Raw genomic sequence first — 16,720 nt, forward strand, 5'->3', positions numbered from 1 at the left:
TCAGGGTGAAAAAGAAACAAGAGCCAAAGATGGACATTTCATAATGGTAAAGAGGACTATACAACAAGAAGACATAACAGTCATCAATATTTATGCCCCCAATCAGGGAGCACCGAAATATACCAAGCAACTACTAACAGAACTAAAGGGAGAAATTGACCAAAACACAATTATACTAGGGGACTTACATACATCATTGACAACTATGGATAGATCATCCAAACAGAAAATAAATAACGAAATGGCAGCCCTAAATGACACATTAGATGAAATGGACATAATTTGCATATATAGAGCACTTCATCCTAAGACATCAGACTGTACGTTCTTTTCTGGTGTACATGGAACATTCTCAAGGATAGACCATATATTGGGACATAAAATCAGCCTCAGCAAATTTAAGAAGATTGAAATCATACCAAGCATATTCTCTGATCACAAGGCTTTGAAATTGGATATCAACTGCAAAAAGAAAGCAGGAAAAACACAAATACATGGAGATTAAACGACATACTTTTAAAGAATGACTGGGTCAAAGAAGAAATTAGAGGAGAGGTAAAAAGATACATAGAAACAAATGACAATGAAAATACATCCTACCAAAATTTTTGGGATGCAGGGAAAGCAGTCTTAAGCAGGAAATTTATAACATTACAGGCCTATATCAAGAAACACGAAAAATCCCAAATAAATAACCTCATGTTACACCTTAAAGAACTAGAGAAAGAAGAAAAAGACAAAGGACCCAAAGGACAGCAGAAGAAAGGAAATAATGAAAATCAAAGCAGAGCTAAATGAAATAGAGAACGAAAAGACAATAGAAAAAATTAATGTGACAAAGAGCTGGTTTTCTGAACAGATGAACAAAATTGACAAAACCTCGGCTAGACTCAATAAGATAAGAAGAGAGAAGACACTAATTAACAAAATTAGAAATGAAAACAGGAAGTTATTGCGGACATCACAGAACTACAAAGGATCATCCAAGAATACTATGAAGGACTATATGCCATCAAATTCAATAACCCAGAAGAAATGGACACGTTCTTAGAAACGTATAGCCTTCAAAGGCTGAACCATGAAGAACTGGAAAATCTAAACAGACCGATCACCAGTAACGAAATTGAATCAGTCATCCAAAACCTTCCCAAAAGCAAAAGTACGGGACCCGATGGCTTCACTAGTTAACTCTACCAAACCTTCAAACAGGATCTAATACCAATCCTACTCAAACTTTTCCAAAAAATTGAAGAAGAGACTCCCTAACTCATTTTATGAGGCCATCATTACCCTGATACCATAACTTGGTAAGGACAACACAAAAAAAGAAAACTAAAGACCAGTATCTCTGATGAATACAGATACAAAAATCCTAAACAAAATTCTAGCAAATTGAATATAACAGTGCATTAAAAAGATTATTCATCACCACCCAGTGGGGTTCATCCCAGGAGCACAAAGATGGTTCAACAGCCACAAATCCATCAATGTGATACATCACATAAACAAAATAAAGGACAAAAATCATATGATTATATCAATTGATGCAGAAAAAGCATTTGACAAGATACAACATATATTTATGATTAAAACACTTAATAAAATAGGTATAGAAGGTAAATACCTTAACATAATAAATGCCACATATGACAAACACTCAGCTAATCTCATAATTTATGGTGAAAAACTGAAGTCTTTTGCTCTACATTCAGGAAAACGACAGGGCTATCCCCTATCACCTCTGCTTTTCAACATAGTGTTGGAAGTCCTTGCCAGAGCAATGAGGCAAGAGAAAGAAATAAAAGACATCCAAATTGGGAATGAAGAAGTTAAATTATCACTCTTTCAGACGACATGATGCTATATATAGAAAACTCTAAAGACTCCACCAAAGAGTTATTAGAAACAATCAATGAATACAGTAAAGTTGCTGGCTACAAAATCAACATACAATAGTCCATTGCATTCCTATATACTAACAATGAAATATCAGGAAAGGAAATATGAAAAATAATTCATTTTGCAATTGCAGCAAAAAGAATAAAATACCTAGGAATAAACTTAACCAAGGATGTGAAGGACCTATATGCTGAGAAGTATAAGACATTTTTGAAAGAAATTGAAGAAGACACAAAAAAATGGAAAGACATTCCGTGCTCATGGATTGGAAGAATCAACATAGTTAAAATGGCCATATTACCCAAAGCAATATACAGATTTAATGCAATCCCCATCAAAATCCCCATGGCATTTTTTAAAGATGTACAACAAAAGGTTATCAGATTTGTTTGGAACCGCAAAAGACCCCGAATAGCCAAAGCAATCTTAAGAAAAAAGAACAATACTGGAGGTATCACACTCCCTGACTTTAGCTGTACTACAGGGGTACAATAATCAAAACAGCATGGTATTGGCAGAAAAACAGACACACAGACCAATGGGATAGAATTGAGAACCCAGAAATAAAACCACATAAATATGGACAGACAATTTTTGACAAAGAAGCTAAAAACATACAATGGAGGAAAGAGCCTCTTCAATAAATGGTGCTGGGAGAATTGGATAGCCATGTGCAAAAGAATGAAACTGGACTGCTATCTGTCACCATGTGCCAAAATTAATTCAAAATGTACCAAAGACTTAAGCATAAGACCTGACACAATAAACTGCATAGAAGAAAATATAGGTACTAAACTTATGGGCCTTGGGTTCAAACAACATTTTATGAATTTGACTCCAAAGGCAATGGAATTAAAAATTAAAATAAATGAATGGGACTATATCAAACTTAAAAGCTTCTGCACAGCAAAAGAAACCATCGACAAAATAAAGAGGTAACCAACTGAATGGGAGAAAGTTTTTGCAAACAGTTCCTCCAATAAGGGACTAATACCCGAAATACACAAGGAACTCATGAAACTCAATAACAAAAAAACAAATAACCCAATTGAAAAATAAGCAGAGCACCTGAAGAGACATTTCTCCAAGGAGGACATACAAATGGCAAATAGGCATATGAAAAAATGCTCAACATCACTAATCATGAGAGAAATGTAAATAAGAACCACAATGAGCTATCACCTCACCCCAGTCAGAATGGCTATCATCAACAAGACAAATAGTAACAAGTGTTGGAGAGGCTCTGGAGAAAAAGGAACCCTCATACACTGTTGGTGGGAATGCAGACTGGTGCAGCCACTATGGAAGGCAGTGTGGAGGTTCCTCAAAAAATTATAAATAGAATTACCATATGACCCAGCAATCCCTCTCCTGGAAATCTACCAAAAAAATCTAAAAACATTTATCCATAAAGACACGTGTGCTCCAATGTTCATTGTAGCTTTGTTTACGATGGCCAAGACATGGAAACAACCAAAATGTCCTTCAATAGATGAATGGATAAAGAAATTGTGGTATATATACACAATGGAATACTATTCGGCGGTAAGAAAAGATGGTATAGGAACATTTGTGACAACATGGATGGATCTTGAGAGTATAATGCTAAGCAAAATAAGTCAGAGAGAAATAGCAGAGAACCATATGATTTCACTGATATGTGGTATATAAACCAAAAACAACAAAAGAACAAGACAAAGAAATGAGAAACAAAAACTTGTAGACACAGACAATTGTTTAGTGATTACCAGAGGGTAAGGGGGGTGGGAGGTGGGAGATGAGGATAAGGGGGATCAAATATATGGTGATGGAAGGAGATCTGACTCTGGGTGGTGAACACACAATGTGATTTATAGATGAAGTAATACAGAATTGTACACCTGAAATCTATATAATTTCACTAACAATTGTCACTCCTATAAATTTAAAAGAAAGAAAAAAGAAATATGGTTCCAAGACCCGTTGTTGGTCAGAGGGTGGGTTGTTTCTTGAACCCATGCAGGGTAGAGGAAAGATCATGGGTTTTGTTGGCAGAGGGCCTGGGTTTGCGCTCCTGTTTGGCAACATATTGTCTGACCTTGAGGAAGGTACTCAAGCACTATAAGCCTCAGTTGCCACATCTGTAAAATAGATATGGGGTATTAGAAGAATCAAAGGTACCAGCATGTGTAAAGCTACTGTCTTTACATGGAGTAGAAATTCAGAGAGCCATGGCTAGCCCTTCTGTACCAGTTATATAAAGAAGATAAAGTTTGTATATATCATGCACCTCCTTCACCTTTTCTGACATCATACATACACTTTCAGAAGTTTGAGGAAACAATAATAGTCCTCTCACAGAAAGAATATGGAGTACCCAAGTCTAAGGAGAATGGATGAATGGATCATACAAGCAGATGTTATCCCCTGTCTCAATGTCCCTCGGGCTCTGCTGGTCCCTACTTGTCCCCTACTTCATCCCTCCAGCTCCCAGAAAGATCCTAAAAGGGCTCTTCTTCCAGGTTTGACAACTGGCTGGCCTCTCACCTCGAACTGCCTCTGGACTACTTGCCTTCTTACCCTGCAAATTACTCAGATGATTCCAAAACTTGGCGCCCTGTGGAGATCTTGAGGCTGGTCAGCAAACACCAAAATGAGGTCTCAGACAGCAGAATCTGTGCCTCTGCAGCAGCCTCAAGGACCTGCAGCATCGAGCGTGTCCTGAGGAAAACAGGAAGGTTCCAGAAATGGCTGCAGGCCAAGCGCCTCACGCCAGATCTGGTGCAGGTAAGTGTGCTGGTCATGGGGCTGGAGAAAAGGGGGCAAGATATGTACAGACATCTATTCACATCTTAGATGGGGGAAAAGGAGTTTGGTATGTCTAAAGTGGGACAAAACAATGTCATGAAACACAGTGGCTTGTGACAAGAAAAGAACAAAAGTGTTCTGAGTTGCAGCACTTAGAATGTTTTGGAATAAATAAATTATTCTTCAATTTAAATAGAAGCCAATGCCCTGATCCCTGGAACCCAGCACCTTCTCACGGCAGCCTCAGGGACCCCAAAGGCTGCCAGCAACAAGTAGCAGAGGCCTGGCCTGGGAGGGGCCGGCACTAGGTAGCAAGTGAGCCAGTGAGCACAAAATAGGTAGTTTGGGACAAGTAGGTAGTACTGAGAGAGTCAGGTCCTTGACAATACGGGGACCTTTCCCACTGTCATCCTCCATGCTCTCTGATGTGACTGTCAGTGACTATTTGGGAAACAGTTTCTAGCTGCCACTTCTGGCCTGAAGATCTGACAGGATGACCCTCACTAACCCTCCCGCTGAGAGGGCTTAGCTCACCTAAAACCTTCTCAGGGCATCTTTGTCAACCCCCAGGCAGCACCCTCTCTTGGAAGCTCCCATACACATCCTATTTCTCAATCCAGGGAGCCCACTTTGAAAATCAGCTTCCTCATTGATCTCCCACCAAATCTCAGTCATTGCAGAAGTCGACTCTGATAATGCAGCTCCCTCTTCCCACCCAAGACTTCTCACCCACTCCCAGGAATAGACAGTCCTCAAAACTTCAGGGCATTGCTGGTGCCATCATACTTGCATTGGTCCCCTCCTGTACTATCATATTCAGTATCACCATTCTTCAACCAGACCAGCACAGGTGTGTACCTCTGAAACATCCCACTGGGACACTTTGGGCAGATAGTACCACCTCAGAGGACTGAAGAGCAATTCACCTTCAATAGAGATGATAAAGAAGAGGTTCACCCCAACCATCCTGCCATGCTGAGGCTGGAAGACTTGAACCGGCACCTTCAGAGGAGGCTGCTCGCAATCCTTGAGGTGCCACTAACTCCTTCACATGGGCACCTAAATCTGCCTGGGTGCCTTCTGAGCCCTCAGACCTTCCCTTAGCCTCTTTGAGATGAGGGACACAGAACAAAGAGGGACCACCAATCGCTGGATATCTCATTTGTGTGACAAGACCATCTGGCTTTGCTCTTAGGTTGCTTGGAAACTGCTTTGAAATCAGGAGTAATAGAATTGTTCATAACATGGCCATTATCTGATATTGAGCTTTACAATGTAGTCCTTTTTCACTCTGTACTCTGTGAATCTCACTGGCACAGAGTGGAGACAGAATGAGCCAGAGGAAGCCAGGCTGTTCCCGGGGGGGCTGGTGTCATGATCCAACACAAGGGTCTTGGAGTTGGTGTGGGAGACAGGAAGCGGAAGCTTAGGTGAGAAGAACCCCGTGGAGGCTTCTCAACATTGGGCAGAAGCAAAGGACAGAGGACAAACACCCAAGTCCATACCAAGGTTCACACCCTAGGTGTAATCCCCATGCACATCTTTTTCTGCACCGGTAGACAGACCTTCCATGCACTGGCCTGCATACCCACTATCTGCCATCCACAGGCTGGCTACAACTAGTACTGAGGCATGGGTAGGGACCTTCTCCACTTTGCCTCAAATATGTCCCCAGGAACAAATAGAAGTGCCCAGGAAGAGCAAACCTAGATACACACGGAACTGTTTCAGAACCCCTTGAAAATCCCATCACCTCTTCTTGCCCCCATTGTTGCTGGGTCCAATGCTGAAAGACAAAATTTCTCAAGGTGCTAGCTCCAGACTACCTCTACCTGGGACCTGGAAACCATAGCAAGGGACAGAATTTCCTGGTGAACAAGATACACTTGAGATACCACAGACTTTAGGCTTTGAACTAAGGAAAACTCGCTCTTTCCCTCACCTTCTAGACACTTCCATAATAACAATACAGTGGAGATTATCCCAGGGGCCCAGCAAGTCCAAAGCAACCTTCCAGGTACATCTAGTATTACCTACCTTGACGATTATTGACATTATGGTATAGGCAAAAGATCCCTGGGGCCTGGAAACTGTGGTTTAGTCCTGATTCTGCCACTAAAAGCTGTGGCAGAACAAGAAGGAGGAGACACCCAGGAAGAGCAAAGAGCTTGTTAAGACATAGCCAAAGCCATAACCATTTTCACTTTTATTTGGGCCTCTCCTAGCCCATCTATTCATTCCCACCAGAGATTTTTTCCTTTCCTTATAAAAAGAGGAAAATATCAGCAGCCATTTTACAAATTCTGGACAAATCCCATTCTTTTTCCATCCAACGAGCTCAAGATCATCGCCATCCCATTTTGGCATTCTCCCTTTCCTGTCCTCCGTTCCAGAGGTCCTTTGCCCTTAAAATTCTACAGCATGACCAAGGTGCTCTGCACCCTTTCCCTCCCAGGCGTCAGCCAAGCAGCACCTAAACTACATGCTCTTTCCTTCTTAGAAAAACTCACCTATCAGATGGTTTCAAATCGACCCATCATCAACAAAATTGGTGGGGAGGGAACTCACCTATCCACCCAAGAGTTGAAAACATGTGTGCAAACAAACACTTGTATGTGAATATTCATAACAGCACTGTTCACAATAGCCCAAAGGCAGAAGGAACCCAAATGTCCATCAACCAATGAATGGATAAACAAAATATGTTATAGCCACACAATGGAATATTATCCAGCCATAGAAAGGAATAAAGTATGGACACATACTACAACATGGATGAACCTTGGAAACATTATGCCAGACACAAAAGGACAAATATTGTATGATTCAATTTTTAAGAAATATCCAGAATAGGCAAATCCATACAGACAAAAATCAAATCAGTGGTTGCCAGGGGCTGATGGGAAGAGAGAATTAGGAGTGACTGCTAAATGGGTACAGGGTTTTTCTTTGGGGTGATGAAAAAATTCTGGAGTTAGAGCATGGTAATAGTTGAACAACCCTGTGAGTGTACTAAAAACCACTGAATTGTACACGTTAAAATAGTTAAAATGGTACATTTTGTGTTATGTGAATTTTACCTCAATTTTCAAAAATGAAGAATAAATGTCATAGAAATAGTGGCGGTGAGGTGAACCTCTTGAAATCTCCCCTGGAATTTACAACAAATTGAACAGCCATAATTCCACAAACGACTCCCTGTGCATCAGACAGGCAAGCCTAAGAGATACACAATTGAAATCATCTAAAGGTGGGCAAATTGAGCGAGCAGGGGAGGAAAGAAGAGGGAAGAGTGGAGACACAGCCTGTGCCACCTGCAGGAGGGACACACACCAGAACTCCTAGCTCCCTGCATTCTGGTGCTAGCACAGTATTGTGAGAGGGAAGAATTCTAGAGCTCTCCTTATAGCCCACAGTCCGGCCAGAGGGGTCAGCATATAACACGGCTGAACCCAAAGCTCATGGAAGAGACCTCAAAGCAAAGACTGAGGGAACAAGGGTGAGAACTGTGATTTAAGCCCTCACTGCCAAGCAGAGAACAAAAGGCATAGGCAGGACATATAGCCAACCCCTCCCTATCCTCTTAGAGCTCACCCTATCCCCACCTGCCCAGTGCTAGAAGTGGAACGGCAACAGTGCCACATCAAAAGAACAGAATATTTGCAGTTCTGAGAACTGCAACCTGCAGCCACTGACTCACAGCCCAACTAGTTCTGGCAAAGGGGAGAGAGCCTTGGGTGCAGGATTGGTTCTGCTGGTGGTCACAACCATTGCTCAGAGCCAACTCTCACAACCCACCCCACCCCTGTCACCACCTACATGCAGATCCCTGCAGGAGTAAACGGAGTCACTGAATCACACAGACCCTGAATCTTGTGCAAGCAGAGCTTAGGAACTTCAGAAGCTCTCCACATCCCACCATGGAGGTGGTACACTCAGACCCAGGCAACCTGCTCAAAGAGGAGTACCCCACCTTCCAAGGAATACCCCATTGTGGGAGAAGCCAGAACAGTGCAGAGAAAACATAACACTACAGCATGAGAGAGAATAAAAGGCTGCAGTCAGAGAGAAAATAAAGCATTCTACGAACACTTCCTGGTAAGCAAAAGAAAGACCTCTTCCTATCAATCTGTTGCAGATCTCACACCTGTAGATGCCTAGGAAGAGAAATAATAATTCATTAATCACCATGAATAACCAAGGTAACAAGGCAGATCAGAAAGAAAGCAAAAAGTCTCCAGAAAAGGAACTTAAAGATATGGAAATATGTGACTTAAATGACAGAGAATTCAAGGTTGCATTACTGAAAAAACTCAACAAGGTGCAAGAAAACACAGACAGGCAGTTTCATGAACTCAGAAACACAATCAAAGAACAAAATGAACATCTTACAAAAAAGATTGAAATTTTAAAATGAAACCAAATAGAATTTCTGGAGATTAAGAACTCAATAAAAGAAATGAAGGATGAAATAGCCAGCTTAGGTAAAACAGCTGACCAGATGGAGGAAAGAATCAGTGACATGGAAGATAGAAATCTGGAAATGACATACATTGAAGAAGAGACGTGAGAGTTCAAAAAAATGGAAGAACTCTACAAGAAGTTACTGACTCCATCAGAAAGAGCAATATAAGAATAATGGGCATACCAGAAGGAGAAGAAGGGGAGAAGGGAACAGAGAGTATATTCAAACAAATAGTCGATGAGAACCTCTCAAGCTAATGGAAAGAACTGGATCCTCAAATCCAAGAAGCAAATAGAACGCCTAAGTACCTTAATACCAACAGGCCTTCTACAAGACACATTGTATTGAAGCTGTCAAAAATCAACGACAAAGTATCCTTAAGGCAGCCAGGGAAAAGGAGATGGTAATCTACAAAGGAAAGCCCATTAGATTATTATCAGATTTTTCAGTAGAAAATCTACAAGCCAAGAGGGAGTGGACTCAAATATTCAAACTATTGAAAGAGAAATTATGAGCCAAGAATAATATATCCAGCAAAGATATCCTTTAGATATGAAGGAGGAATAAAGACCTTTCCAGACATACAGAAGCTGAGGGAATTTTCTAACACACGACCTGCACTACAAGAAATACTGAAGGAGACTATTCAACCTGAAACTAAAAAACAAATAATGCAAAAACATGAGTAGTATTACGAACAGACAGAAGCAGGAAATGGTAACCCTACACCAAATAGGACACTATACTCTAAAATATAACATACAGGATAGAGAACAAATAAAAAGACAACACTTAAAAAAGAGGAAAAAGACAACTTGGTACTGCAGCATGGAAATCAACTCAGATTAAACAGGGATAACTTGTGACAACAAAAACATGAAATGGGAGAGAGTAAAGGTCTGAACCGGCACAAGGGAATGGAGAAAGTAAGCAAGCTGAAGAATATGGAATACTCTAAATATGATACTTTCTTTTAAATAAACTTAATGGTAGCCATTCAAAAAAACTCCAGAACTGAAATATATAACATAAAAAAAGAAGAAACAGAGGGAAAAATCATAGAATACCACCACACTGAAATAATAGACAGCAACAAAAGGCAAAGAAACAATAGACACACAGTCCTACCACAAAACCAAAGAAAGATAGAACAGTAGGAAATACTCATATATCAATAATCACCTTAAATATAAATGGACTGAACTTACCAATAAAAAGGCACAGAGTAGCAGATTGGATCAAAAAATTAAACCCAACCATATGCTGCCTCCAAGAAACGCATCTCAGCTATAAGGACAAGAGTAGACTCAAAGTGAAAGGGTGGAAATTGACACTCCAAGCAAATGGTATTCAGAGAAAATCAGGTGCAGCTATACTGATATCAGATGAAACAGACTTCAGGGTGAAAAAGATAACAAGAGACAAATATGGACATTTCATAATGGTAAAGGGGACTATACAACAAGAAGACATAACAGTCATCAATATTTATGCCCCCAATCAGGGAGCACTGAAATATACCAAGCAACTACTAATAGAACTAAAGGGAGAAATTCACCAAAACACAATTACAGTAGACACCTAAATACATCATTGACAGCTATGGATAGATCATCCAAACAGAAAATAAATAAAGAGCTATCAACCCTAAATGATGCATCAGATTAAATGGACATAATTGACATATATAGTGCACTTCTTCTTAAAACATCAGACTATATGTTCTTTTCTAGTGTGCATGGAAAAGTCTCAAGGGTAGACCATTTATTGGGACATAAAACTAGCCTCAGCAAATTTAAGAAGATTGAAATCAAACCAAGCATATTCTCTGATCACAAGGCTTTGAAATTGGATATCAAATGCAAAAAGAAAGCAGGAAAAACCACAGATATGTGGATATTAAACAACATACTTTTAAAAGAACACCTGCGTCAAGAAGAAATAAGAGGAGAGATCAAAAGACACATAGAAACAAATGAGAATAAAAATACTTCCTACCAAAATTTTGGGGATGCAGCGAAAGCAGTTTTAAGAGGGAAATTTATATCATTACAGGCCTATCTCAAGAAAGAAGAAACGTCCCAAATAAATAACCTCACGTTACACCTTAAAGGACTAGAAAAGGAACAACTGCTTACTTCTAGAAACTTTAATGTTTTCTTTCTCATATATAGTTCACTAATGTTATGTTCTGTTCCCAGTTTGCTATTGAATCCAGTCAATTCTTAATTTCAGGTATTGCATTTTGAATTTCTAGAATGCTATTTGATTTTTTTTATAGATTCCTAATCTCTGTGGAAATTCTCCCTCTTTTCATTAATTTTGTCTGTCTTTTACTCTACTGTCTTAAAATCTCAACCATAGTTATTTCGAATCCCTTGTTTGCTAACTCTAATATCTGGATTATCTCTGGTTCTGCTTGTGTTTGGTTGTTTGCTTTTTTCTTTATTGTTAATTAGTTTTCCTTGCTTCTTCACATTTTCTGGTAAATTTTTATTGTGTGTGTATGGTAAATTTTAAGGATAATACATTGTGGAGGTTCTGAATTACGTTATCTTCCTCTAAAGATTGCTGAGTTTTGTTCTAGCAGCCAATTAAATTGCCGACAGATCACCTAAATCCAGGGTTTTTCATCTCAGAACTATTGACATTTGGGGCTGGCTCATTCTTTATTGGGAATATGGGGGTGGGGTCTATCCTGTGCGTTGTAAGATGTTTAGCAGCATCTCTGGCCCCTACCCACTAGACACCAGTAGCATCACACTCCCAGTGTTACAACTTAAACTGTCTCCAGATGTCAAATATCCCCTAGGGAGTCAAATTGCTCCTGGTGAGAACCGTTGTCTTAATTGTGTTGAGACTAGATTATAGACTTTGTGAGTGCAGGTTACTTTCAATTTTTCCCTTACTCCTAGGATGTGGTCCTTGTTGGTAGGAAATGATTCTTACTACTGGAATGTGGAATTTCTGAGGTTCAATTGAAAGCCCAGGGTGCTCATCATGATGTCTAACCCAAACTCCCACCTCCATCTTGCCAGTACTGTGTGGCCTCAGAAATCTCTGCTTAGCAGTACAGCCTCTTAATGTGCTTCTCTGCAGGGCCTCTGGAGTCCCATCCTGCTCCAGTGCAGCTTAGGAGTTGGCCAAAGACCTGAGAGGAACTTTAACATTTATTTTGCAGTCTCTTTCTCTGTGGCTTTCTCCTTTATAGGACACTGCCTCCCGAATCTTGGCTGCTCTGGCAGCCCCAAACCCTGACCGCTGTTTCCTCTACCCAGCAAGACCCCACACTGCATCTTGGAAAATACCCTCAGGGAAAAAGATAGTGTGAATGTGGGGTGCACTTCACATGCATCCTTCTTCCCAGGGATCATTGCCCTATGTGGGCCATGGTCTAATGCCTACAAATAGTTGTTTTAGAAATTTTATCCACGTTTTTGGAACTATTAACAGCAGAATGGTAAGCCTGATGTCAGTTACTCTGTAGTAGCCAGAACTAGAAATCCCAGAATGACCTACTCTCCAGGAAGTAGGGAATGAACAAACAACAGAAACAGCCTCATAAATATAGAGAACAAACTGTTGGTTGCCGGCTGGCGGGTGGAAGGGGAATAGCGGGACAGGTGAAATAATGAAGGAGAATAAGAGGTACAAAATTCCAGTTATAAAATAAATAAGCCACAAGGATGTGGTGTACAGCACAGGGAATATAGTTGATAATATTGTAATAACTTTGCACAGTGATAAATGGTTACTAGATCTATCCTGGTGATTACATCATAAGGTATATAAATGTAGAATCACTATATTGTACACCTGAAACTAATACAATATTGTTAGCCAAGTATACTTACTTTAACTTAAAAAAAATGTGGCTTTTTGCAATCAAAATGGCGGCGTGAGGTGAGCCTCTGTAAAGTTCCCTTTTAATTTACAACTAATCAAACAACAATAACTCCACAAAGGACTCCCTGCACAGCAGACAGGCAAGACGAAGAGGCCCACTACTGAATTCACCTAAAGGTGGGAGAATCACGCAAGTGGGGGATGAGGGAAGGGAGAAATGCAGAGAGGGAGCCGTGCAGGTGCAGGACGCAGACCTAGCTCAGTACTCCGAGCTCGGTGCATCCTGGAACTACCACAGATGCGGGAGAGGGAAGAACTCGGACTGCTAGGGCTCCGCTTATGGCCCACAGGACTGAGTGGGCAGCATACAACATGGCTGAACCCAATGCTCACGGCAGAGACCTTGGAGAAAAGGCTGAGGGAAGAAGGCTGAAAACGGTGGTTTAAGCCCTCACTGACGAGAAGAGAATGGAAGCCTTGGGCACTGAGACCAGCCACCACCTCCCTACCCTACCAGAGCTCGCCCTGCCCCCACCTGCCCGGTGCTAGAAGCGGAACAGTAGCAGTGTGAGATCAAAACAACATAATATTTGCTGTTCTGAGAACTGTGGACCACAAACACAGATTTGCAGCCCAACTAGTTCCGGCAAAGGGGAGGGAGCTGTGGAAGTGGGACCGGCTGTGGTGGTGGTTGCCGCCATTACTCTGGGCCACCTCTCACAACTCACCCCACGCCTGGCCCCACCTATCTGGGCAGATCCCTGCAGGAGTAAACAGAACTGCTGAAACATATGGGCTCTGAATCTGGTGCAGAAAGAGCTTGGAACTTCAAAAGATCTCCTCACCCCCACAGGGACGTGGCGCCCTATGACCCAGGCGAACTGTTAACAGAGTAGAAGCCCACCTTTCAGGGAATCCCCACATTGTGTGAGAAGCTGGAACAGTTTAGAGAAAACATAAAACTACCGTGTGAGAGAGAAAAAAAAGGCCACAGTCAGAGAGAAAATACAACATTCTACAAACACATGCTGGAAAACAAAAGAAAGACCTCTTCCTATCAACCTGGTACAGAAGCCACTCCTGTAGATGTCTAGGAAGAGAAATAATAAATCGGTAATTGCCCTGAATAACCAAGGCAACAAGACAGCTCATAAAGAAAGTAAAGTCTCCAGAAAATGAACTTAAAGATATAGAAATATGTCACTTAAATGACAGATAATTCAAGAATGCAGTTCTGAAAAAACTCAATGAGATGCAAGACAACACAAAAAGGCAGTTTAATGAACTCAGACACAATCAAAGAACAACATGAACATTTTCTCAAAGAGATTGAAATTTTGAAAAAGAACCAAATAGAATTTCTGGAGATTAAAAACTAAATAGAAGAAATTAAGAATAATAACCAGCTAGGTAGTAGAGTTGACCAGATGGAGGAAAGAATCAGTGACATTGAAGACAGAAAACTGGAAATGACACAGATGGAAGAAGAAAGAGACTTGAGACTTAAAAGAAATGAAAGAACTCTACAAGAACTTCCTGACTCCAACAGAAAGAGCAATATAAGAATAATGAGCATACCAGAAGGAGAAGAAAAAGAGAAGGGAACAGAGAATATATTCAAACAAATTGTTGATGAGAACTTCCCAAACTTGTGGACAGAACTGGATCCTCAAATCCAAGAAGCAAATAGAACACCTAATTACCTCAATCCCAAACACGGTCTCCAAGGCACATTGTATTTAAGCTGTCTAAAATCAACAACCAAGAAAGAATCCTCAAGGCAGCCAGGGAAAAGAAGACGGTAACCTACAAAGGAAAGCTCATTAGATTATCATCAGATTTCTCAGCAGAAACTCTACAAGCCAGGAGGGAGTGGAACCAAATATTCAAACTATTGAAAGAGAGAAATTATGAGCCAAGAATAATATACCCAGTACAGATATCCTTTAGATATGAAGGAAAAATAAAGACCTCTCTAGACATACAGAAGCTGAGGGAATTTTCTAGTACATGACCTACACTACAAGAAATACTAAAGGAGGCTATTCGACCACCATCAACAGGGACAATTTGTGGCAACCAAAACATAAAAAGGGTGAGAGTAAAGGCCTGAACCGGAATATGGGAATGGAGAAAGTAGGCTTCCTGAAGAAAATGGAATACTCTAAATATCAAAATTTCTATTACATAAACTTAAGGGTAACCACTCAAAAAAAATCCGGAACTGAAATATATACTGTAATAAAAGAAGAAACAGAGGGAAACGTCATACTATACCACCACACAGAAATAATAGACAACAACAAAAAGGCAAAAAAACAATGGAGACACAGACTTACCAAAAAACTAAACATAGAATGATAGGAAATCCTAACATGTCAATAATAACCCTAAATGTAACTGAACTAAATTCACCAATAAAAAGGCACAGAGTAGTAGATTGGCTGAAAGAGCTAAACCCAACCATATGCTGTCACAAAGAGATGCATCTCAGCTACGAGGCCAAGCATAGACTCAAAGGGAATGGGTGGAAATTGACACTCCAGACAAATGGTATCCAGAGAAAATCAGGTGTAGTATAGTGATATCAGATGAAATGGATTTCAGGGTGAAAAAGGTAACAAGAGACAAAGATGGACATTTCATAATGGTAAAGGGAACTATACAACAAGAAGACATAACAGTCATCAATATTTATGCCCCCAATCGGGGAGCACCAAAATATACCAAGCAACTACTAACAGAACTAAAGGGAGAAATTGACCAAAACACAATTATATTCTGGGACCTATATATGAATTGACAGCTATGGATAGATCATCCAAACACAAAATAAATAATGAAATAGCAGCCCTAAATGACACATTAGATGAAATAGACATAGTTGTCATTTACAGAGCACTTCATCCTAAACCATTGGACTATACATTTTTTTCTAGTATAAATGGAACATTCTCAAGGATAGACCATATATTGGGACATAAAAGTAACCTCAGCAATTTTAAGATTGAAATCATACCAAGCATATTCTCTGATCACAAGGCTTTGAAATTGGATATCAACTGCAAAATGAAAGGAGGAAAAAAACACAAAAACATGGAGATTAAACAACATACTTTTAAAGAATGACCGGGTCAAAAAACAAATTAGAGGAGAAATCAAAAGATACATAGAAACAAATGACAATGAAAATACATCCTACCAAAATTTTGGGGATGCAGTGAAAGCAGTTTTAAGAGGGAAATTTATATCATTAGAGGCCTATCTCAAGAAACAAGAAAAATCCCAAATAAATAACCTCATGTTACACCTTAAAGAACTAGAAAAAAAAGAACAAGTGAAACCCAAGGTCAGCAGAAGAAAGCAAATAACAGAAATCAGAGCACAACTAAATGAAATAGAGAACAAAAAGACAATAGAAAAAATTAATGTGACAAAGAGCTGGTTCTTTGAAAAGATTAAGAAAATTGACAAACCGTTGGCTAGATTCACTAAGGTAAAAAGAGAGAAGACACTAATCAACAAAATCAGAAATGAAAAAGGGGAAGTTATCACGGACACCACAGAAATACAAAGGATCATGCAAGAATATTATAAAGGACTATATGCCGCCAAATTCAATAATCTAGAAGACATGGACAAGTTGTTAGAAACATATAGCCTTCCAAGGCTGAACCATGAAGAATTGGAAAATCTGAACGACCAGATCACCACTAACAAAAC

At 40.0% G+C, this 16,720-nt stretch overlaps 1 protein-coding gene across 1 annotated transcript in view; it reads left to right on the forward strand.

Annotated features, from left to right (window-relative positions):
* The window catches only part of DIPK2B (divergent protein kinase domain 2B), an 82,786-nt gene that overhangs the window by 42,415 nt on the left and 23,651 nt on the right, over positions 1 to 16,720 (forward strand). Inside the window, exon 2 of the mRNA XM_081042306.1 lies at positions 4,401 to 4,665. Coding sequence (XP_080898432.1) covers positions 4,401 to 4,665 — 265 coding nt within the window. The remainder of the gene's footprint in view (positions 1 to 4,400; positions 4,666 to 16,720) is intronic.

Source organism: Rhinolophus hipposideros (assembly GCF_964194185.1).
Source record: "Rhinolophus hipposideros genome assembly, chromosome: X".
In the NCBI taxonomy this organism is placed as follows: domain Eukaryota; kingdom Metazoa; phylum Chordata; class Mammalia; order Chiroptera; family Rhinolophidae; genus Rhinolophus; species Rhinolophus hipposideros.